The following is a 24,244-nucleotide window of genomic DNA, read 5'->3' as shown; positions in this document are numbered from 1 at the left end:
AGAAAATAATTTCATTCAACAACAATATTTGTTCAACTTCAACCCAGATTATTTTCATTCAACAAAAATATTTGTTCAACTTCCACCAAAAATAATTTCATTCAACAACAATGTTTGTTCAACTTCAACCACAATTATTTTTATTCAACAATAAAGTTCCCGGACATTCAAAATAGTCATTCAACAAAATTCCCCGTCCCACCCCCTGAACTACCCCGAACGCTGTCACAAATCCCTAGTGTTTTGGGTACCCAAACCACTGAAAGCGTAAAACTGATGCAAGTGAAATCATCCACAATTCTGCTCAAAACCTATTTATCTTCTTACGAAGCTTTGTCTCAATAAATTAAAGCGTTCTTTAGCTTGATATAAACACAATACGTCTCTGAAAATAGTCGCAATTCATAACAGACTGTCTGATCCGAGTCCGCAGTTATAACGACATATAAAACCGAATTCACGCGCCAAAGATCCTTGTAAGAACATGCGTTTGGTGCCTATTGATAACCCTTGAAATGCACGTTATTCAAAACGAGAAAGGCGCTTTCTAAACCTCCGATAGTGCGGCGATTAAAATCAATATGCGAACGAACGGCCGTCACGCAATATGCAGGTCTGAAGCTGTGACCGACCTCTGTATATGTTGCCTGTCGGAAATAAACTCTGGCTTAGACTTGTTTGTCGCTCTTTCCTTGACCATCCATCCTAGTGTACGTAGATTTTGCCGGGGAACAGTTCTCTATGCAATGAAATAAGTTTTTTGCTTCGGAGACAAAACCAAAATAAATATAAATAAAGTATATACAAGGCTAATCCTTGGATACAGGGAAAGTCTTAGACTTGTTTATTTCTCGCTCTTTCCTTAACCATCCCTCCTATTAGATTTTGCCATTAAAGCAGTTTTTTTCTTCGGAGACAATTCTATAAAAAATGCAAATAAAGTAGACAAGACTACGTCCTTTGAACACTGGGAAAGTGGGATACTTAAATCCCTGGTGATATATGGGTATCCCTTTCCAATATGCTTGTTTGTTATCGTTTCTTTAATTCAGGGTAGCCAAATCGACCGAGGATTAAAAGGCAAAGCAAACCTTTTATATCTTCATCTTATATATTCCGGCAAAATCTACATATACTAGGAGGGATGGTAAAGGAAAGAGCGACAAACAAGTCTAAGCCAGAGTTTATTTCCGACAGGCAACATATACAGAGGTCGGTCACAGCTTCAGACCTGCATATTGCGTGACGGCCGTTCGTTCGCATATTGATTTTAATCGCCGCACTATCGGAGGTTTAGAAAGCGCCTTTCTCATTTTGAATAACGTGCATTTCAAGGGTTATCAATAGGCACCAAGCGCATGTTCTTACAAGGATCTTTGGCGCATGAATTCGGTTTTATATGTCGTTATAACTGCGGACTCGGATCAGACAGTCTGTTATGAATTGCGACTATTTTCAGAGATGTATTGTGTTTATATCAAGCTAAAGAACGCTTTAATTTATTGAGACAAAGCTTCGTAAGAAGATAAATAGGTTTTGAGCAGAATTGTGGATGATTTCACTTGCATCAGTTTTACGCTTTCAGTGGTTTGGGTACCCAAAACACTAGGGATTTGTGACAGCGTTCGGGGTAGTTCAGGGGGTGGGACGGGGAATTTTGTTGAATGACTATTTTGAATGTCCGGGAACTTTATTGTTGAATAAAAATAATTGTGGTTGAAGTTGAACAAATATTGTTGTTGAATGAAATTATTTTTGGTGGAAGTTGAACAAATATTTTTGTTGAATGAAAATAATCTGGGTTGAAGTTGAACAAATATTGTTGTTGAATGAAATTATTTTCGGTTGAAGTTGAACAAATATTTTTGTTGAATGAAATTATTTTTGGTTGAAGTTGAACAAATATTTTTGTTGAATGAAATTATTTTTGGTTGAAGTTGAACAAATATTTTTGTTGAATGAAAATAATTTGGGTTGAAGTTGAAAGAAAATGCGTATCGTTGAATATAAATATAAAATGTTGAATATAAATATATGTTGTTGAACATAAATATAAGTTGTTGAATATGAAGGTCCAAGTTGTTGAATTTTGCAACATTTGGCTAACCATATGTGTGCGACTCAAGAATTTCACAATATTCAATTAGCATTTCTAAATGAGTATGACTACTCTCACAGGCTTTCAATTGTAATTTTTGAAGATATTATTCCATATGAGTTGACTAGGCAGTGAGAGCAAAATTACTGTTTCCCATTACGAATGGATCAGACCTTAATTTTTCTTGTGTTGTGGTAGGGGTGCATCACTTTCAAACAATACCACAAGAATGAATGTAGCAATGTTATTTGCCTTCGGTGTCGCACAAAGCACTTACATGGTTTCAACAAGTAGACTAATCGAAATGCTGTGTATAAATATAGTTAACATATGGTATGCTGCTTAGCTATTCAGGGATGTTTTAAGGCTGTTGGGGTAACACATGTTATAAGCCTTACGAATATCTCTTTTTTTTGATCAGCACTTTGCTATTTAAATTTATCAGTGCTTCTGAATTTGTCTCTGGCAATTTCTCTTTCCTGGGGTCTTTCTTGTAATATCTTTTGATTAAAATTGGCCTTCTACTGGAATGCATCAACATCTACATGAGTTAAGTCGGTTAAAAAAATCTTTAGACATGACATCCAGTAGTTGATTTTACCGGGAAACATTTTTGTGCATGCCGTATGCATGGATACCAGCATCCTCTATGCCATCAGTTGTATAATGTAACACTACAAACTTCAGGAGCCGATAGGATCAGTAGAATTGCAGTCAATTTATAATCAATTACCTTTCAATGTAGTTTGAGTGTTTCTCGGTAGACTGTTCTGGTTTCTGGATCGTTCACTCCAGGGTGCAGCCATGCAATGAAGTTGACATGTTGTACATTTTATACTTAAAAGATCATGTTGTATTAGCTTAAACGCAGTTGATGCTTATTCCAGCAGTATTCGTTCACTCAATTTTCTCACTAATTATTACAGATAATGTCTCTGGCAATTTCTCTTTCCTGGGGTCTTTCTTGTAATATCCAACACCGATGTACTCTGAAAACCATATGTGGCATAGGCTCCCCATTAAAATGTCTTCATTATTATTGTTATCTTGTCTGTCACTCATCGGTTTGAGATAATACAATTGAACAGTAATGTACAGATTTTGTTCTGGTGTTGATATCATGTGCCCACTCACAGACTGCTACATCCATGCACCAATTAGCTTCATCATCTAATTTCACACAAACTCAACACACTTGCAACCATGACTTTCATTAAAACTGATAAGACAACAATATATCTATTGTTTTCCTTTCATTCTCAAAATGGCTTGGTCTTATTTTCATTTTCACAATTTTTGTCTAATCATGTTATCAATTATCTGTTCAGTTACAGGAAATGCAACCTTTAGCGTGAACCAAACATTGCTTACAATGTTTGGGTTCACTCAACCCCAAACAGCGCGAACCATCATTCAAAGATGTCCAAAACAACACAAAGGGGTTCACATCAAGAACTGTGGTACTTCCCAGAACCTGTCTTTTGCAAGAAGCCAGACACATGCCGAACTGTTGCTGAAAAGTCCACAGTGAGGACATTCCAAAATGAACTTGGTAAAATGTTTTATGTACGTAATAGATGTGCAACAGCAGCAAATAAATGCAGACATGATGATAGATGCAAATGCAGCCATAACACTACTGGAAAAAAGAGCTTAAAAAATTTTAAGGCTTGAACGGGATTCCAACACACATCCTTTGCGATATGGGTACAATGCTTTCCCAACTAAGCTATCAAAGCCTCATGAGAGCGGTCATGTGTGGGTTGGCCCTTTATGTTCAGTGGACTTAATACTCGGGCTCAAGTATGTCAATTCCATAGTCAGGGCTCAACTTTCAGGAAAGAACCTTGGGGTGAGCTGGCCCCTAAGTTTTCAGATTTAGTTGCCAGCAAAAGTATATCATTCAGTGAAAAGCATGGAAAGTTAGTCGCCAGTGAAAAAAATGTGGTCACATCGGCAACCACACCAGTCGCAATGTCGAGCTCTCATAGCAATAGATGTCCAACAGTAGCAATGACTCTTTCCCAAACTTTCATCACAAATCACAGCATTTACATGAAAAGTGACACCTTATGCATTTTCATTCCCATTTTCCTCGCACTACGCTACGAACGCTTGGGACCATTAACCCCCATTTGGCGACCAAATACAACGACGAAGAGGACAACAAACGGCTTGCATTTTTAGATCCAGGCTTTCCCATGGAAGCCTGAGTAATTAACCAATCAGGAATGTGTATTTTCTTGCAAGTCAATTTGGAAGCAATCATAGCTCAAGAGATGAAGAGGATTTCTTTACATGTTTTCTTGCCTGTTTTCTTTTAAAGTAGGGTGGAAACATTTGCAATTATTCAAGTTTATTCAACTTACTGTTGTTTACCACCCTGTTAAGTGCCATGGTATACTTAGCTTTGTTTATGTAAACTGGAATGCTCCTGGAAAGCTGGTATTTTTTTTGTTGACTTTTTTTTTAATTAAAAAATTTGGTAAAAATTTTAGTAATTAAATGCGTGTTCTTTTTTCCCAAAGGCTGGAAATTGTATTTGTCACTGTTTACATCTCAAAATTTTCCAGGTTGGCATGCCTTTTAACCATGTCCTGTATTTGCTGCCCATTTATTTTACCTCCCTCTCTTTAAAATGCTAGATTGGCCACAGCAACCTTGTAGATACTGCAGCTGTTCACAGGAAAATCAAAAACATGTGAAACAAGTAACTCAATTGTGAAAATTATTATCAACACACTGCATATTTTCAATAAAAGTTTAAAACAAGTCTTAAGAGCACAGTTATATAATTAATGGAGCATGACATTCTAGGCCCCCACTGGGCTGTCACTGTTATATTATATGTGCATTAGTTAAATGTGATGAAACCGCTAGTTGTCTTTCTTGTCTCGAAAGAACATTACTTAGGCTTTCATGAATACATGTTGCAACACTGTTTAGTTAACAATTATATACCACATTTTGTACAGGTAATGTTTTAAGTATCTCCATTCATGTCTTGTTCAAAGCTATCAAAGCTGCACAAGATATGACTCTATACTTGCTATGCAACATAATTCACAGTTGGCGTACACCCAGACAGCTGTCTGGCTATAAAGAATTCAAGCTTTAATTTTAGCATCATTTGTTAGCTTTGTCACTATATTAAGTAGTTGTGGGTTTCTGGTGGTGTCTTTCAAATCGTGGTTTCCTGGCAGTGTTGGCCAGTAGTGCTGGGGATATAGGTAGTAGGCTTGAGCAAGTCACAACTGTCCACACTCTGGTATGATGCTGACCAGAGGTTTCAGCTCATAGTGTAGTTTAGAGTTAGACTTTGCCTTTTTGCTGACTTGTCTGACGCAGCATGCGTTTCACTGCTAGGGAGATAAATTGGTCTTTGGTCACGCAATGGAAGTTATCTGTCATGCTGATCATGGAGTGGTGGCCCCCCTCCCCCCCCCCCCCTTATGCCATTTATTGTTCTGTTTTGTTGTTTCTTTTTGCATTCGCCTATTACAAGCGTTTGAACATAACTTTCTTGGAACTGCAACATTAACAACACTTACATGTCTAAAGCTTAATGACGCCTTGAAAATAAAAATTTCCTACTACCTAATCTGGCTATCTTGAAACATTACTAATTTTTTAAAACAAATCTTTCAGGCTGTAATTTTCCATTTAAGGTAGCAATTTTTGTAGTACAAGGCTTGTCCTCAATAAGCAATGTTTCCATTTTTTCATCACAAAAGAAACACAGTATTCCCTATGGTAAAAGTCATCAATCAGTTAATTATAACTTTTCTTATATACTTATCTAATATGGCACAGTAAGTAAGTAATTAAAAGTAGGATATACGTCCAACTTTCAACATGTCTTAAAAATCTGAATAATTATTATAGAACAATTTCAATTGAACAATAATGTCCAGGTTTTTGTTCTGGTGTTGATATCATGTGCCCACTCACAGACTACTACACCCATGCACCAATTAGCTTCATCATCTAATTTCACACAAAACATGACTTTCATTAAAACTGATAAGACAACAATATATCTATTGTTTTTCCTTTCATTCCCGAAATGGCTTGATCTTATTTTCATTTTCACAATTTTTTGTCTAATCATATTCACAATTATCTGTTCAGTTACAGGAAATGCCAACTTTAGGATGAACCAAACATCGCTTACAATGTTTACGTTCACTCAATTCCAAATAGCACTAACCATCATTGAAGATGTCCAAACAAAACACAAAGGGGTTCATGTCAAGAATTTTGTGGTACTTCCAAGAACCTGTCTTTTGCAAGATGTGAGACACGTGCCTAACTGTTGCTGAAAAGTCCACAGTGAGAACATTCCAAAATGAACTTGTAAAATGTTTCATACTATGTAATAGATGTCCAACAGTGGCAATTAAATGTAGACATGATGATAGATGCAAATGCAGCCATAACACTACTGGAAGAAAGAGCTGAAAAAATTTCCAGGCTTTGAACAGGATTTGAACCCACGACCTTTGCAATACAGGTGCAATGCTCTCGCAACTGAGCTATCAAAGCCACATGAGAGCGGTCATGTGTGGGCTGCCCTTTGATGTTCAGTGGAAGTAATACTCAGCTCAAGTATGTAACTTCCATAGAAATAGATGTCCAACAGTAGCAACTAAATGTAGACATGATAATAGATGTGAATGCAGCCATAACACTACTGGAAAAAAGACCTGAAAAAATTGTCAGGCTTTCAATGGGATTTAAACCCACGACAGTTGCAATACCGGTGCAATGCTCTCCCAACTCAGCTTTCAAAACCACATGAGAGTGGTCATCTGTGGGTTGGCCCTTTATGTTCACTGGACGTAAAACTTGGCTCAAGTATGTAAATTCCATAGTAATAGATGTCCAACAGTAGCAATTAAATCTAGGCATGATGATAGATGCAAATTCAGCCATAACACTCCTGGAAAAAAGACCTGAAAACATTTGTCGTAGGTTTGAAGCCTGTTCAAAGCCTGAACATTTTTTAACACTGTGATGACACGTATCGTTGTCGATAAGAGTACAGACCATGGTGAACCACATTCAATTTGTTAAATTCAAGGTCAATAACCTCCTTGTAACTTATATTGCATCATTTACCTAGGCATAGTTCAATGTTACTCTGCAATTGTTGTTCTCGACAGAGATCAGAGTATGCACAATTGATTTCCTGGTGGATATTAAAAACTGGTGTTACAACCAGGAGCTGTGGAATTGGAATGAAAGGAGACAGTCCATCTTCATATGCTGTCTCTACAATGTTGTAGCTTTGAGTATGCTTGTTGAATTTTCTGTTATTTCTAAATATCAATTATTTTCTTTTATGTTTTGGAAAACTTTTCTCCAAAATGTTCTAATTTTAGCATATGATTGTTTAATTCTGCATTTCTTGTCTGCCAGTTTTAGGCTGTAATATAATGTTGATAATATATGTTAATTAAAGATTGCTTTTTGTGGTTTTGTTTCTGTAATTAATGTACAGCTATTTGTTTGTGGTCATCTGTTTTGTCTATTGCATGTCTCATGTTATGTGCCTATCTCATTTTGATACAATGACTGGTTCAAAATAATCACTTCTGTGGTTGTCCATAATTACTGACTGATTATTGATGTTTTCCGAAAGGACAGCCCAATTTGTCAAGACATTTAAGACCCAAGATAAACCCTAAATAATAGTAAACTCAGGGTTTTTTTTTTTTTTTTTCAAATACTGTGAAAGTCTTAAAACTTTTTCTCATTGTTATGGTAACTATTCGGTCCAGAGTCTATCAACTTAGCATTAAACAGGGACAATGCCATGTGAAACAAGTCCACAGTCAGTATAGAAACTTTGGATTACAGTATTGTTTTAGTTTTCTTTGAAAAATGTTATTCTTAGGCTCAACTAGACCCAAAAATCAATTTTGAGCCCTGTAATACAGATAAAGTGGTGGGGTAGCATGTTTCAATAGCTGTCTTTTTTTTTTTAAATATTTGTCTCATACTAAGAATGAACTGTAGTGTAAATGGGCCTTGAGTATGGGCATAATAATCACTGTTTTACTGCTTCAAAATTTCTCAGTGAAATTATTGTTTGATGCCCTATTCTCTCCAAGGACAGACCAGGATATTCATTTTAAAGAGAAGTGACCATTTTAAAACTTTGGTGTGGTATGGCTGCCTAGTGTCAACTTTTAAAATTTAAGAAATAGAAGACATGTACCGTGTTCTATCAAGTTATAGAAACACAAGTGGAAGTTTGGGAGAACAGGAAATGCTGTGGGAACACAAACCGCAGGCTGCTAATTCTATGTTTCCATCGAGGTATAGAAATACGATTTTTAACCAATCAGCACACGTGTTTTCTTAGTACTGTTTTCTGAAACATGACATACTTTTAGTTATTGAAAGATGTATAATTAAGTGCATGTAGTGTGTTACTCTAGTGAGCAATCATTCCTTGTGACTAACCATAATGCCCTCATCATTTAGGTAAATGTCTTCTGCGCATAATATATCAAGGACCACCCTTTTGGGATATGCATATCCTAGTTGGAGTGCTTTTTAGGTTTGGTCATCAAATTGAGCTTTCTCTTACTCACATTTGTGAACTAACTAGCTATTATAGTGGAATTTTGTAACTATACAAAAACAATATTAATTGTCTCGGAAAAATTAAAATGATTTGTAACCATTGGATGTAAGGCCTGTGTGTTCAAAAATATAAGAACCTGTTCAGCCTGACCGCCAAAATTCTAGGTTCTTATATATGGGTTTTTACTGTATTCCAAATTACACGAGAGTCATTTTCACCCCATTGACCAGAAATGAAAGAGTACACAATTACTGCACTATAATCACAGACAATGATACATATATTACATATGTTGACGCAGTGCACAAAAAGTCAAATATATTCTGGTTAAATAAACTCTGTCTCTTCAGTTCACTGTAAAATAATAAAGTACAATTTTCAAGCCACAAGCAAAAATGTAAGCAGTAACATGCAATTTCTACCAGACCGTGCCTTTGTGACAAAATCGCCTCCAGCTGTGGAGAGTAGCACATACGATAAGCTACTTTTATTTAAGTTATTTTCTACACGTAGCATAAGTCCAATTTTCGAAGCATTCTCATACATGGTCTTATTTACGGCTATAATTGTAACGCAATCGCCAACAGTCTATTGTCACGTATTATAAATCGTATTCAACGTGTGGGCCACCTGTGATAAGCTCTGTTACCTGGGTTCCTACTTACTTTTCTCATTCCTTTTTTCCCCTTTCTAAAAAGCGATGCCACTGACCCCAGAACTCCCAGCCTTCCTCTATTCATCAATTATGTGTTCATGTCATTTCGCCATGTCCATCCATGTTTATTTACACCCGGGATTTACGGTAATCCATAACTGGGCGCATAAATTATGCGTAACGCAACGTTTCAATTCAGCTCTCTTAAATTCTCCTGCCCGTTTCTCGTCTAAAAATTTTTGTCACCGTTTGAATCATTCGAACATTAATACGTATAGATCAGTTTTTGGATTTTCAATAACTTCTTTTTCGGCGGTGGCATACAGTCAAACCTTCAGGAACTGTGCTATTTATAAAATTAGGCTCTCTAAAGAAAGACGTTCGTGCGAAAATGTTTGTCTTACCGCACTAAAGATTGTTACCTTCATGGATATGGTTGCCTAATAATGCAATTGAATGTTAGTTCTCATGCAAATTGTGTTATTGAAAGTCTTTTGTTGAAAACTGAATGTCCTAAAGTGTAAATGATTGTCGTTTCGCGACAACGAAGTTTTTTTCGACCAAAATGAAAATACATTTACAGTCAATGAATGTCAAATGAAAGTATTGTTTTTCTTTTGATGATTTTGAATGTTAATGCATATGTAAATGTTATTCTTGAACGTTCCTTACGCGCAAATGAAGGTCATATTGGTGTTAATGAGAGTTTATTGACCATAAAGAAAGAAATTTGGACACAAATGAATGTTTATTTTCTGTAAATGAACAGCAAAAGGTGTAATGTGTCGACATCGTGACTTTTTATAGACCACAACAGCAGGGACCTTATACAAACCACAACGGCAACGAAAAAGTCGGAAAACAAAGGGTTTAAGGTGGCTGAACACAGTTTTTGATACCTGTGTTTCATTCACCTTTTTCTCTAAAACCCTTGATCCCTCGGTCGTCAAAAATGGCAGCAAGCTAGTTAACAACACAAACTTTGGTTTTTTGATGGTTAAGCTGACGTATGTGCCGTTGCCATGGCAACATGAATAAATATAAACAGGCCTTTAAAATCGGCTTTGTTTATTTGCAGAAAATATAGTCATTAGATTTTCTTTAAAATTTGCATGCAACAAGCTTGTAACGATTCTCACAAGTTAACACCATTTTGCTGATAATTTAACAGAGAGATCTTTAGTTATCCCTTGTTGAAGGTTCACTGGAATATCTAGAATTTCCTTTGTCAAAGTTCAATTATTTTTAATACTCCAGTTACTTATTTCCTAAAGTATTTTCGAGCCAAATTTCGTGAAATTCTAATGAGTGGTTCTCGAGAAATAGGCGTATTTCCGAGAGTGCAATTTTCATTAAATCGCAATTTTTTGACTTACTACGCATGTGTTGCATTTAGCTGGGTTCTTTCGGTAAGAAAGAAAAAGCTGAGAATTGCTGGGTCCTTTGCATCGTTACCTTTTCTAACACATCTTTGTAATAAAATACTAAAGCCATCAATACACTGCGTTTAATTATAGAGAAAAATAGCACACATAATGCGGGTGTTGAGTAAATAAAATGATCGCTCTATTGACGGCACGTTTGTTTTTTGCAATCCTTGAGCGCGCGCTGAATTGCATCAGCAAAAGCACGTGCGAAACTGTGTTCGGCCACCTTAATGAGTCGCACAATGGTTCTGCACGCGTTATAAATCTTTGTACATTTCCTAGCCAACCTATGCAAAACAAACAACTTCACCACGGGGGCATTATTTTTATCAATCGCTTTCTTCACGAATTTAACTGTAGCTAGTATTTCTCGACATATAAGTGAAAAGATTCTAAAGAATTTCAATTTTCGAATACGCGTCACCGTCATCCTTGCGTGAGATGTCCAACTCGCTGTGATTGCGGCCAAAAGAACTAGCGCTGAACAGTAAATTGCGAATTTGCATAATTTCCGACCTCGTGAGGTATACCCAAATTTTCAAACATACTTTCCTGGAAATTTCCGTTCTATTTGATTTTCTGAATTTTCGGCTGAAATTGTTCGCTTTTCGGAAATTCAACAATTTCCGGATTTTCTGGGACCTTTCCCTGGAAATTTCCGTACCATTTGTCCCCGTTGCGAAAATTTCGGACATTTTGGTACACACTAGTACCTAAGGAACACCTGGTAAACAACAACCAACTCTTCAACAGTTGACCACGGGAACCTCATTTCGAAAAGGAATGAAGTACTCTATTTAACACAAGTAACAGGTTTCCACTTACACAGTTAAAACGTTTGAGCTTACCTTATCGTTGCATTCATTTGCTTTTCATTGGTTTTCCTTAAACGAGCGTTGCAAAGCTGTGTCATGTCAAACAAACCTTGCAGTAGACGACAGCAGCTACAGTGTTAAACAGATATATCAAAGTTACCTTCAGTTTACCGTAAACTAAATGTTAGCAACAAATTTGGTCAAAAGTACGATAAATAGAACGGACCTCTACACGTGGTTTTTAAAATCTCCCGCGAGCAGAATCCTTCAGCTTTTCTTCTACCCAGAGTGCCCCGCGTGAATGCGTGCTCCGCGGTTTGCCTCAAGGAAAGGAAAATAGGCACACTTTGTTCCTCTTTACATGACGCAAATTTTGTTTCTCGCTTCGGTTTAGACCTGGCGTTGCTTCCTCGTTCACAAATCTTGAATTTGCCTGTTTTTTTAGCTCTCGGCCTGCTGTATTATAATTTCTGGTGGAAAAATGCAGCAGGAAAGGCAGGGGGAAATTGAAGATGAGGTCTCGATGGAAGAAAGTGCTGGACCATTGCTTTTCAACAAACTCGAGGTACAACGACAATAATACGCTTCTCAAAGAGTAGCTTATTTAAGGCCTAAACTCCCAGATATCGGGACCAATAACCTTCGAGTTAATGACCTAAGTTTACCTTAATCCGTTGATATATCACTCGTTAAATTTTCTGCTACAGTCAAACCTGTATATAGCGGTCACCCTGTGTATAACGGTCACTGAACAACTTCCCAAAAATCGTCCCTATATTTACTGTAAAGTTGACCCATATATAGCGGTCACCTGTATATAACGGACGCGGTCACCCTTTAGACTTCCTGAATCCACTATTTCATTATCTTTTTCCTGCATATAACGGTCAGGAAATTGGGTGACGATTAACGAATAATGACAAGCTTTATTCATGTGCTCGTTGAATAGCAGCCACCAAGGCAGGGGCCTCACAAAAATACAAATGTTAGTGCTAAACACAGTTACTAATACATGAACATGAAGAACTTTCTTTCTCACTGATTAAAGTTAAAGGAGAAGGTCACTCCAAAAACTGTGTATTTTTTTCCATCACCAATAAAAAGTTCACATTGAGTTGAGTTACCCACCATCGTTTTAGCTTCTGAAGTACATGCGATCCCAATGAAAAAGAGGTGAAAAGTTTGACACTGGGAGTTGCCATTTTGAAAGGATCTTGAAGGCCAGGCCGTATATCCGTGATGTCATTCAGTCCGAATTGGCGCAAGGCTCTAAGGCTAAAGCTCTCCTTTTCTGTTCTAAATTCGTTTATTCAGTTGTGAGCTAAAATGTTGGGCCCCTGGCTGTAAAAGCCGAACTGAAAAGGATAGGAAAAGAGGAGTGACTTTCCTTGATTTGCCTGCAAAGAACAAAAAAATTGCCAAAGAAGTGGTTCAAACAGCTATGTCGGGATGAGAGATTCATGCCAAAAAACTCAAAAATGTGTATGTGTGCAACGAGTATTTCACAGACAACTCTTTCAAAACTGAACACCAATTTGAGCTTGTGGTTGGAAACACAAGAAGGAGGTCATTGAAGAAAAATGCTTTCCGACATGCATTACAAGTAAACGGCGAATCGCAAGGAACAAAAAGAGGTAGCTATCAATTATACTTTTCATTTTTTAAAAATATTTTTGCCTGGCAGAACTCTCATTGACTTGATTTGGTAAATGTTATTTCTGCACAAGAAATTGAAGCTCCTCGCTGGACGGGGACTCTAATTTCAAGGAAAATCCTTGGGGCCAGCTGGCCCCTAAGTTTTCAGGTTTGGTCACCAGCACAAGTATTTTAGTCGCCAAAAATTTTCAACCCTTCAGGCTTAATATATTTTCACGAAAAGCCACTAAAACGGCGTGAATCACAGGTTTTGCATGCATTTATCAGTGTGACGCTCTCTTTCTATGATAACAGGGAAAATGGCTGAATAAAATTATTTTCTTCATTTACCAGTCGCACCAGTATTTATAAAAAAGCTTCCATGTTGCAAAGTTTGATTCATTATTTTTCGTAGACTGGCGCAAGGTTTTTCGTGTTTTTGTGTTCATTGATGCAAAGCAACTGCACGCATTTTTTTTGGGTGAATTTATTAAATTTCTTAGGGTACTGTGGGAACTTCAAATGCCCTGCAGATTTCTTTAAAATTACATATCACGCTAACCCGCTTCAGTTTTCTTTTATCAAAAAATCATTTTTTCAATTTATAAATCTTTTGTGTGAGCCGAGAACTCAGAGCGTGTTTTGTTATTAAAATAATTGGCCTTGACAGCCAGGGATGAGTTAAAATACTTACAAATTTTAAATGCTGTCTAATTTGATTTGAAATGCATTGGAAGAAGTAGTTAATTGTACATCAGTCCTAGTGATATATCGACAATTACCAATAACAAGTCATGCTATAGCGAAATCCCATATTTGCATGTAAATAATATTTTGTCTGAAATGTGATGCAATTTGTTTTCAATTTTATCAACACAATTCATCGTTAATTAAGGATGGTTTTTTTTCATTCACATTATTTTTTGGAATTACAGTTGCTACTGAAAGCAGTGCTACGGTAAAAAATGAAGCTGCAATCTTACTGCATGCTTTGTCAAGTAACGATGCCAGTAAACACGACACATGTGATATGAAAAACACACTTGCAGAGTCAATTTTCCTTCCACTGGTTTACGCATGTAAAAGTTGTGTATACTTTTTTCTTCTGTCCAAAATTTATTACATAGGCTTAGCTTTCCAACAATGCAAATTACAATTCTCACAAAAAATCTTAGGTACTGATAAGGAATGTCGTCAATTTCACATTTCACATCAGAGACGTCGATTTCACTTCGCATCATACATGTAGAGTCACTGCGTATTTCACAAGAGTCCACGTACGTAGTCCATAAGTGTAAAGAAACCTAGGCAAACACATACGAGCACAAGCAAAAAGTATGCAAATCTTATAAGTAAAAACACAGACTTGTGAGGTGGAAAGCACCTGCCAGATTTAAACACAACATTGAAAACTCATCAGTTTCTGTGATACCAGAACTCCCTCCGCATTGAACTGCCAGTACATAAATGTATATTTATTTATTTATTTATTTTACTCGTTAAACTGAAGACAAATCAGATCAAAAGCACTAAACTGGGGATTTATTTAAGCCACCAGTTCAATTCTGAGAACAATTTACAATTACAAATAAACCTCCTCTTCCACTAACTGCATCTATTACAATTGTACTACAAAATGTACCTTCCATCTTGGTGACCTACTCCAGCTGTTCTTGGCAACAAACACATTCTCTTTGCATCGGTATGGTTGCACATCTCTCACAAGGACACCACAGAGCATTTTCCAACCAATCAGTCAATTCAACTTGATTATTATCTCCCGCGGAATCACTAGCACGTTCTGGCTTCAAGAGCAGCCATACTAAAGCTCAAAAGAAAAACACACTCTCGGACGGAATGACGTCACGAATATGCGGCCTGGCCTTCAAGATCCTTTCAAGATGGCGGCTCCCAGTGTCGAACTTTTCACTTCTTTTTCATTGGGATCACATCCACTTCAGAAGCTAAAACAACGGTGAGTAATTCAACTCAATGTGAACTTTTTATTGGTGATGGAAAAAAATACACGGCTTTTGGAGTGACCTCCTTTAATGGCATACTACATGAAATCAAGCTTCGGGCTCCGAAATATCATAAAATTATAATGATTTTTTTCTTCTTGAAATCCATATTGTTACGTTGAAAGATTTTCGTACACGGAAACTTAGATCCAAGTATCCTGCACCTCCCTTAAAGTACACCACGGACATTTAGTGGGCCTTTTTTAAATCATGTTTATTGCGTTGCTGTTACTCATTATTGGCGATAAAACGTAAACTGAGTGACTATTCTACATAAAAATACTATTTATTGACTTCCAGGGAGGAAACCTGTGTACAGCGGTCACCCTGTATGTATCTGTCACCTGGCCATTTCTCAACGGTGACCGTTATATACAGGTTTGACTGTATTCGAGGTTTTAGCTTAAAATATTAGGTTATGCAAGACCTGCATGCATAAATTTGTGTCAAAGTTAGCTCGCTTTTATAAGTAAGCTTCATGATGTTTCAATTTTGTTTTTCTCTCTGACACCAAACTCAGTTCTCGAAACATTACTTAACCATTTTTCTATTTCCTTGTTTTGGACCAGTGGCTAATGCGAGCCTTATACAATATTTTAATTGCTATTAAATTATGGAATGTGTACCAAGGGCCAAAATCAAACCATGTATACTAAGTAATCAAAATCAGACCAAGTGGAGTACCATTCAGAGAGCAATCGTGTAAGTAATTTAAAAATAGGACAAGCACGAAGCACAAGGCCAATTTGAATTACAAGCACAATTACTCCCTGAATTGTAGGACACAAAGTCCAATTACTAATTAATTGTATCTATAACAAATTGCGAAATTAAAAATGTTTTTTGACAACTTCTTTTGAGGGAAAACGTATGTAACGCATGCATTTCATAAGTTTTGAAAACTGTACGAAACATGGCAAAGACAGCCATTAAAGCATGTGCAATTAACGTGTGAATCACGTGGGTATCCAATTACATCTGTCCAGTTACAAAAAAGTTCAAATTGGATACCTGTAATTGGACACCCACCTAATCACGCGCTGATTACCTGGCAAATAGGAGCGCAGACAACCAATCACGATCGAGAATTTTGTTATAGATACTGTAAGTGACTGCATGTCAATACATTGATATTTAGCCAGTTAGTTAGTCAGACCCCATCTAAATGGACACAGTCAATTAAACACATTTTCATTGTTAATTACATGTAATTCACCTGCTCAAAAGCAAGATCAATCATTTATACCAAATGTGGTGAAAACTTTGAAAATTACTTCATTAAAGGAGCATGGAAAAAGTGCAAATGATGTCAAAAAGCTACAAGAAGCTGGATTTCACAGCATTGCGTCAGTAGCACACACACCGAAAAAAACCCTGCTTGCTATCAAGGGATTAAGTGAAGCTACAGCTGAAAAAGTGCTCAATGAAGCTTCCAAACTGGTGCCTGTGGGGTTTACAACTGCCACGGAATTCCACCAATGGAGATCACAGCTTGTATATATCACTACAGGCTCAAAGGAGCTGGATAAACTAATGCAAGGTATGCCTCATGCAAGAGTGTTATTTCTTACTTATAACAAATAAGTAACTAGCTAAGCAACATGAAAATGTATGGCAGCATGCCTAAACTTGTCTGTCTCACCTTGTATGTTCTGTTCTTTTAACAAATTGTTCAGTCAGATAGTTATATGATATTTGATACTGATGATGTAATTTGATGGAGATTCTTGTAATGTCTCTGATGAGTTACATTGTTGTATTATGATAATATTTTAGCACCTTTTTTTAATTAATTTTCACTAATCACTTCAAAGCCTTCAGGAGCTTGAAATGGAACCATCAAATGAATTAAATTTACGCTACAGAACCTGTATTTCTTTGCTCTGCAGGTGGCATTGAGACAGGAAGTATCACAGAAATGTTACGAGAACTCTGCTCTGGAAAAACACAGCTCTGCCACACCATGGCAGTAACATGCCAGGTAATAGCTCGTCCATCCTAAGTTAAGTTTATCTGCTGATACATCAAGATCGTGTTCCCAAAGTAGGCACTTAAAAAGAATATCTAAATGGCAAATGACGAAAATTTAAAAAAATCAACCTTTTAATTTTTACAAAGTAGTGTACTTCATTAACTATCAAGCCAACAGTGTTCCCAGGCACTCTTGTATTCCTGCCCTCCGGGAGGGTGCTAAGGTGAGAGACACTAGGAATGAGGTTGCTGTCAAGCATCACTCAGATGACTGTTCACCCATGAAGTTGATGTCTAATGAGTCATGCCTTTGTGTTCAAACCAGCTAAACAAGCTTAACTATAGACAGCAGAAGAATCTTAATTAGTGATTATTGAGGCAGTACTATGTCCCCTACACTAAAGAAATCATCCAGGTCTGTCTAAAATAATAATACTTTGGCAATAAACTACTGGTGCCATTTTTTTTTTTGCTAAATCAAAGATTTTTTATTGGTTGCAACAAAATAAAATTACAGTGAACATACTTAAAATAAAATTACAAGTCGAGCATTATCTTACTTACATAGTCACTATAGTCGAGCATAAAGTATGGATAGAATGCATTAGGGTCAGAGGCATCTCATACAAGAATCTTTCTCTTCAGACGACTATCAATGATCAGCTTTTGTTCTACCTTAATAACAAACTCATCTATGTTTCAACGCTTAGAGTACATTTTCTGATAGTATAAGTAATATTTTGCAAATAATAAACAGTAATTAAATTTCACAATGCTGTCTTCAGAAATATTTATTACTATTCCAAACAATATCTCATGAGACTTTGGAGAGAAAGTACAATTGAATTTTCTATTGAACCAATCGACAAGTTTGGTATAAAAGTCTTGGGTAAAATGGTATTGAACAAAGGTATGAAGGACTGAATCCGGCTCTCTACAGTATAAACATTTGTTTTCGTCTTCTAAACTGTAGGGATATAATTCCTTCTTCGTGGTAACAGTTAGTCTATGAATCAGCGTAAAGTTAAATTCTCTCAATTTATTTTCACGACATGTTTGTCCAATAACAGTAAATTTTGACCTCCAATCAATGCTATCTAATTTTAATTCTTTTTCCCATTTTTTTGGTCCAGTGGCAGTACAAGTACTACCATTAATGTAGAGCCAGTAGTAGTCCTTACGCTTCATTGTACACAGGTCAATGTTTAAAGACAGAGTCAAGAAAAACGTTGTTTCCTCAGTCTTGAAACTCTCTCTTGTATTAACTGAGGATCCTGCCTTTTGTAATAGGTGCTTAGGGATTGCCGAAACAACCTGTAAATAACTTAGAAAGTTAGATTTGATGTTCAATTTGTTTTGAAATATGCTAAATGTTAATGGCTTGCCATCATTCTGGTGCCACTTGATCACATTATGCACCTGTGTGGTAAGTTTAAATGGATAGTATGTCATGTTGTGTATTTTCATCCTGTAGCTTGCAAATGACCATGGAGGGGCAGAAGGTAAATGTCTATACATTGACACAGAAGGCACGTTTAGACCACAGAGACTTCTGGCTGTATCTGAAAGGTATGGTTGGTCATTGATAATTCACAAGAAAAAACATAAGATTGTAAACATTATCATGATAAATTGTTGTTCACTACTGAGACTGGCAGAACAGAAAGATGCAACCAGGGTGATGAATTTGAACATTAAAATTTGGACAATCTTCAATAGGTACTGCCCAACAGATCACAATTCATTATTGTCGTGAAACTTATTAGTCCACATGGGGTTTTTGTTTATGTTTTGTTTGTACAGAGTTCAAATGACATATATGATTGACAGTTGATCACGAGTATTTTTATATAATATCACATGTGCTTTTATAATTAAGTTAGTTGTGAATACAAGTCATGTAACAAACAAGCTTCAATAATCAAATGGTGTAATAGCCGCGAGATATAAAGGAGGCGATGTTGCTTCTTACTTGCTTTTAATATGTAAACAACATGGCGGGAGCTGCATACAAAAGATCACAAAGCATGATGTTTCACATGCTGATTACGTCACCGGAAGTGCATTTGAAGCACATATCATCTCATCCCTCTCCTCCTGATGAGGTGAGTTATAACAACATACAAAATAACAACACAATGGGATAAAGGAACATAACTATTAGTCAACAACAAAAGTTCCTTTGTTACTAGATCAGCATTGTTCAGCAAAGAGCAAGTTACATATCCAGCCTTTCCAGGGGCTTGCTAATCCTGCCACTCCGAGTTACATAACTGCCTGGGAGTGCAGTGGCTTGATTCTCTGAGGAAACTGAAATCGCAACAGTTGGGTTGGTGGCAGTTTGTACCACAGTTTGTTCATCAGTGTCTGGTTCAACTTCTATGTTGCTCTGAGGGGCCAGTCGTATATGGGTTCTAGTGCGTCTCAGCTCTCTTCCAGTTGGGGTTGTCACAGCGTATGATCGGGGGACTCCTGCAACCTTTTCTCTCACTTCAGCTGGTTTCCATTCCAGTGTCGTTTGATCCTGGATGGTTACTCTTTGTCCCTGTGCTAGTTCAGGAAGTTGCTTTGCAGACCTGTCATGGTAGAATCTTTGGAGCTCCTGCCTCTCCTCTAGTCTGGGGGCGACTACTTCACTTAAGGTGGCTCCATAGGGTAATCATTTATGGCGTTGCGCACGCAAGTGTTATGTTTTGAATGCCGTTTTTGTATTTGTATTTACACCCAGTCCTCTCAAACTAACTACATGTAATAAGCAATGATTAAATAGTGTTTTACTATCATCTCTGTTAAAATTATTGGTTTTTGTCTTGAATTAGAAATGCCGAAACAAATATGTTTTTTTTTACTTTTTTATGGCTTTACTTGCGATTTTCTTGAATTTCCTTTGGTGAAATCTTCCAAAATTTTCACAGCATATCACTTCCTGCGGGACACGAATTTTAAACACGAAAAAAATAGAGTTTGAAAAGGCAGGTTTTTTTATTTTTGCAAATTTACGTCTTTTACCGCTGCGAAAAAACTGGTCTTATAGATTTCCCTCAACCTCGTTCCCAGGGTCTTTTCCCTGGCTTGGGGGTGGGGCGGGAAAAGGCCCTGGGATCAGCCGGTGAATCCTTCATATTGATTGGTTGATTGTTTTAAATAATTAATGCAAAATTTGGCCAAATAAAGATAATTTATGCATTATGCCGAAATAAAAATGGCGGAAAGTATGTCCACTCCGACGAAGATTTCTCCTCGCAATCCAGTTTGCAGACTCTGTGGTGATTCTCATGAGAGTCGCTATATGCTTCGAATATTCAGCAAAGCTGGTTCATCAAAAGATCCGTGCGCCAAAGTCCATAAAACGTGTGGCATAAAAATTTCGGAAGACGATATGAGGTCAAAGGTTTTATGTAGGGGTTGTGTTTCATTCGTGAACAAGATGGAACAGTTTATTCAGAGAGCCCAATCCATAGAGAATACACCGTTGGATCAAAGCTCAGAATATGCTGTAAAGCGATACATTCAGCTGTCACCTTCTTCGCTTCAGCCGTCCAAGCGTTTATCATCGAATATGCTGAATATGGCATCCGAAAGCTCTGTGCACGTGGATGAGCCGTCGAAGCCAATCACACCAACAAGAAAGCAGCTCTCCTTCTCAACTCCACAAGCTGCGACAATTTTACTGCCTAAATCAACCAGAGATAACTGCTCAGCCACTTCTACGGATCACCCGAGAAGAAATACTTCGACGTCTGCAGAACAGTCGTCTTTCTCAACACCGCAAGATGCTACTGGCGTGACTGCAGTGCCAATGTCTAAATCAAAAGGACATGATTGCACAATCACTTCCTTGGATCAGCTGTCGAGGCGAATGACATTAAGTTCGGTAGAGCAGCCTTCATTTCCAACTCAGCAAGCTGCAACTGTTCTAAGGCCTAAATCAACAGGAGACAATGACTGTACATCATTATTTGAAGGGCAGTCATTATTGACTGAAAGACAGCAGAAAATGATTGTACAAGCTGTCAGCCACAAGGATGCAACTGTACTGGCGGCTATCTTGAAAGATCACTGTCCAAGTGTTGTGAAAGAGTTGAAGAAAATCGTTAGTGAGGAGTTGAAAACATCGTGTGCAGAGCTGTGCAAGCGTTCTCAAGGTTCCGTTTTATATGGAAATGATTATGACAGCATGAAAGACTTTGATTTCAGCAAAGTTTGGCTTGAATTGAAGACGAACCTCCCTTTCTTTGTTGAGCTCATGAACGCAGTGTCTGGCAAGGAGAACTCCGTCGCAGATACAAAGCTTGAGCTTCAAGTAAAGTACAGTTTTTTGTACTCGATCCTTATGAACGAGAGGTGGCATGAACTCAACCTGGTGAAACGTGTGAATACAGTTCTCATCATTGAAGGTGGATGTACCAAAAAGGTCAGTAATATAATTTATAAGTTGATGATGTATAAAAAATTCATTACTTTCCTTTATTATGTCCCTTACTCCCACTGCGTGAGTGGCATCAATTCATACATTGAATACAATCTATGGTTGATCCTCTTTTCATACAAAGCTTGACAGAACTTTTGTTATTGTTTGGTAGTTTGGTGTCAAAAGTGAGTCATTAGTTAGGCTGTGATTGAGATTGTATTTGAAGAATTCATTAAAAAGCATGTAATGTATAGGATATTTACACAGCGGCGTGAAGATATGAATTTTATTTTTGGGTGGTAAAGCAAGATTCTACAAACGAGTGCAGAGAGTGAGAAAAATAGTGCTTTGACACACCATGTAATCAGTTGTCTTTTCATGTATAGACAACTAACTGTTTGCAAGCACAACCATGAAAGTCATAAATATCCTCACTAGCGGGGATATGGCCATATGCCACTTGGGTCCTGGATTTAGTTTCCTATGGATTTTATGTGTATTACATTTCCAGTAGAACACTCATGTCCATATAATAATAAGTGATCTTTGCAATGAATTGAAAATAAGAGATAAGTATTGCATGTATGCTGAATTTGACACTTTTATTTCTGCTCCCCTTGTAATAGCTTCAAGAACGACTGAATAAACTTGGCGTGTGCCTGTCGACTGGGAGAAGGGATACCCTGCTAAAGCTCTTAGGAGGTCACTTTTCGGATATCGTGGTGCAGCAAGTAAAGAAAGGAAGTGTGTTCTGAGGCACTGGTGACAACTGGGACCTGAAAATTTTGAAGGGTCACATGAGAAAGGAAATCCAGAATGATGATCTGCACTTGTTTGCCAGTAACCTGATTGAAAACAGAATCGACTTCAATCACTTGCCCAATGACAGTCCCAAAGGCAACCTTAGAGATTTCCCTCGACATAACTTTTCTTTAAATGTACCAGAATGGAAAAGGTATGCAGAATGTGCCAAAATCATTGTTGGGCGAATTGTTCTTGAGTTCTTTCCCAAATTTAAGTTCTTGAAAGCTGTTATCCCTGAGCACATTTCTCATGAGTACAGCCAACAAATGTCAGAGACGTCCATCATAGTAAGCCTGCCAATCATCAATGCAAATGAAGCAAAGTATGATGACTGTGTTAACATTTTAAGAACCTATGAAAAGTGGATTGCTGAAATCTATGTTCAAGCAGGGCTGCTAGATGAAATGCCACACACAGATAATCCACCAATTCCTGAAGGACCTGCACCACCTGGACAGACAAATGCACACCAACAAGACACCCATGATGACCCAATGAGAGATATGAAGATTGCATTTGCAGGTGATCAGCTAACTCGTGTGAGATTTGCAGGTGCCAAAGATTTGCTGTCTGGTTCGCACACAGCAGCTGATCGTTTTGAACATTGCGCGCCCTTTAAACCAGTCATTTTTCAGTCGCAGACTTTGTTTCAGGTCTCTCAATAAACGAGGTGGTGCTGTTGCTGTCAGAGCCATTGTAGGTACATTGGGAAAGAATGCCTTCAACACTGACAGGTCTTTGAAGTCTTTTCTAAAATCTTCACCCCTGAAAAAGAAAAAGAAACCCTGAGCTACAAATCTTCAAACACAAGTGCAATGAGGCATACTAACAAAATTTTTGTTTAAGAGTAAGAATGTTTACTTAGTAGTATCTTGTTATTATGGTTCAGTTGTAAGAGCATGGCATGGAGACAATGTATGATGTTCCAATAAGCAGTGTAAATATCATAGAATTCACTGATGAATTATCAATATAGTTCATAGAGTAAAATTGTCATCGTTTGTAAACAGATAGAGAATAGAGCAGATTTTTTCCGAATTGTATTCGCAATGTAAATACTTGTCGGTGCCGTAACCGTGATTTAGATTTCCCGGAAATAAGCTAAGTCTGTAACAAACATGACATGAATAGACAAGGAATTAATATTTTACGCACTTACCATAATTCAACACAGTGAGCTTCGTCAACAATGTTGGCAACAACATTCTCCTGGAAGACTTTGCTTCCCATTAGCTCTCGACCTTCCTTACTTAATAGAGCCTCTGGATGGGCGAATACAATTGAAGTGTTGCCATCAACAACATCTCGAGGAAACTTCGTTGGATCCGGGACCACGTGCTCGCTTGATTCTTGTTCATTTCCGAACAAGTTCTCGGCCGGTTCCTTCTCGTTTACAGCAAGCTGTAAGACATCAGCGGTTATCCTGCGAGCTTTTAAGACTTTCAGCTGATCTCCAATGATGGAATTTAATGGACATACCACAATAACTATGTTCTTGGTGGTCTTCACAGGAATAAAATGAGGTAGAAGGTGAAAGAGCATTGACTTGCCAAATCCAGTAGGTAGGACTCCAATAACATCCTGACCTTTCAGCATATATTCAAAACACTTCATTTGAAGAGGTTTTAAATTTAAGGGTGGAAAATTACCGTTATTTAAGGAAAATCCGACTCGACGAAGCACTGACAAAAACTTTGGTTCACTCGACGAGACCGCCATCTTGAAAGTTCCGTTTAACATATGATAATTTAGTACACCCAAGATATTTGGGTGTTCTGAGATCATGTGACCAGCCGATCCCAGGGCCTTTTC

General features: G+C 37.4%; 2 protein-coding genes, 1 non-coding gene and 1 pseudogene across 8 annotated transcripts in view; 2 read left to right on the top strand and 2 right to left on the bottom strand.

Annotated features, from left to right (window-relative positions):
* The window catches only part of LOC110062370 (DNA repair protein RAD51 homolog A-like), a 42,832-nt gene that overhangs the window by 6,881 nt on the left and 11,707 nt on the right, over window positions 1-24,244 (top strand). For 2 of the 6 annotated variants that reach the window (XM_089275892.1, XM_089275891.1), the window contains exons 3-8: window positions 3,427-3,650; window positions 4,744-4,808; window positions 6,230-12,155; window positions 16,531-16,786; window positions 17,136-17,227; window positions 18,692-20,012. In XM_089275892.1, the coding sequence (XP_089132018.1) occupies window positions 12,072-12,155; window positions 16,531-16,786; window positions 17,136-17,227; window positions 18,692-18,973 (714 nt within the window). In that variant the 5' untranslated portion in view covers window positions 3,427-3,650; window positions 4,744-4,808; window positions 6,230-12,071 and the 3' untranslated portion in view covers window positions 18,974-20,012. Of the gene's footprint in view, window positions 1-3,426; window positions 3,665-4,743; window positions 4,809-6,229; window positions 12,156-16,530; window positions 16,787-17,135; window positions 17,228-18,691; window positions 20,013-24,244 lie in introns of those variants that run through there. The other 4 variants (XR_016203013.1, XR_016203012.1, XM_089275893.1 and 1 more) reach the window with 3 other exon arrangements.
* Trnat-ugu (transfer RNA threonine (anticodon UGU)) lies at window positions 6,571-6,643 on the bottom strand. Its single transcript has one exon. It is a non-coding gene; the product is annotated as a tRNA-Thr (tRNA).
* LOC149101472 (uncharacterized) lies at window positions 21,246-22,958 on the top strand (annotated as a pseudogene).
* Window positions 22,725-24,244, bottom strand: part of LOC149101471 (ATP-dependent DNA helicase Q1-like) — a 1,562-nt gene continuing 42 nt past the window's right edge. The window contains exons 1-2 of the mRNA XM_089275890.1: window positions 23,592-24,244; window positions 22,725-23,197 (exon numbers count right to left, since the gene is read on the bottom strand). The exon at window positions 23,592-24,244 is cut by the window's right edge and continues 42 nt beyond it. Of these exons, the coding sequence (XP_089132016.1) occupies window positions 22,963-23,197; window positions 23,592-24,217 (861 nt within the window). The 5' untranslated portion in view covers window positions 24,218-24,244 and the 3' untranslated portion in view covers window positions 22,725-22,962. The remainder of the gene's footprint in view (window positions 23,198-23,591) is intronic.

The sequence above is a fragment of the Orbicella faveolata genome, unplaced genomic scaffold (genome assembly GCF_042242905.1).
Source record: "Orbicella faveolata isolate gen_17 unplaced genomic scaffold, um_ofav_v1 contig_4, whole genome shotgun sequence".
NCBI lineage: Eukaryota > Metazoa > Cnidaria > Anthozoa > Scleractinia > Merulinidae > Orbicella > Orbicella faveolata.
This window is presented reverse-complemented; position numbering and strand designations above follow the sequence as displayed.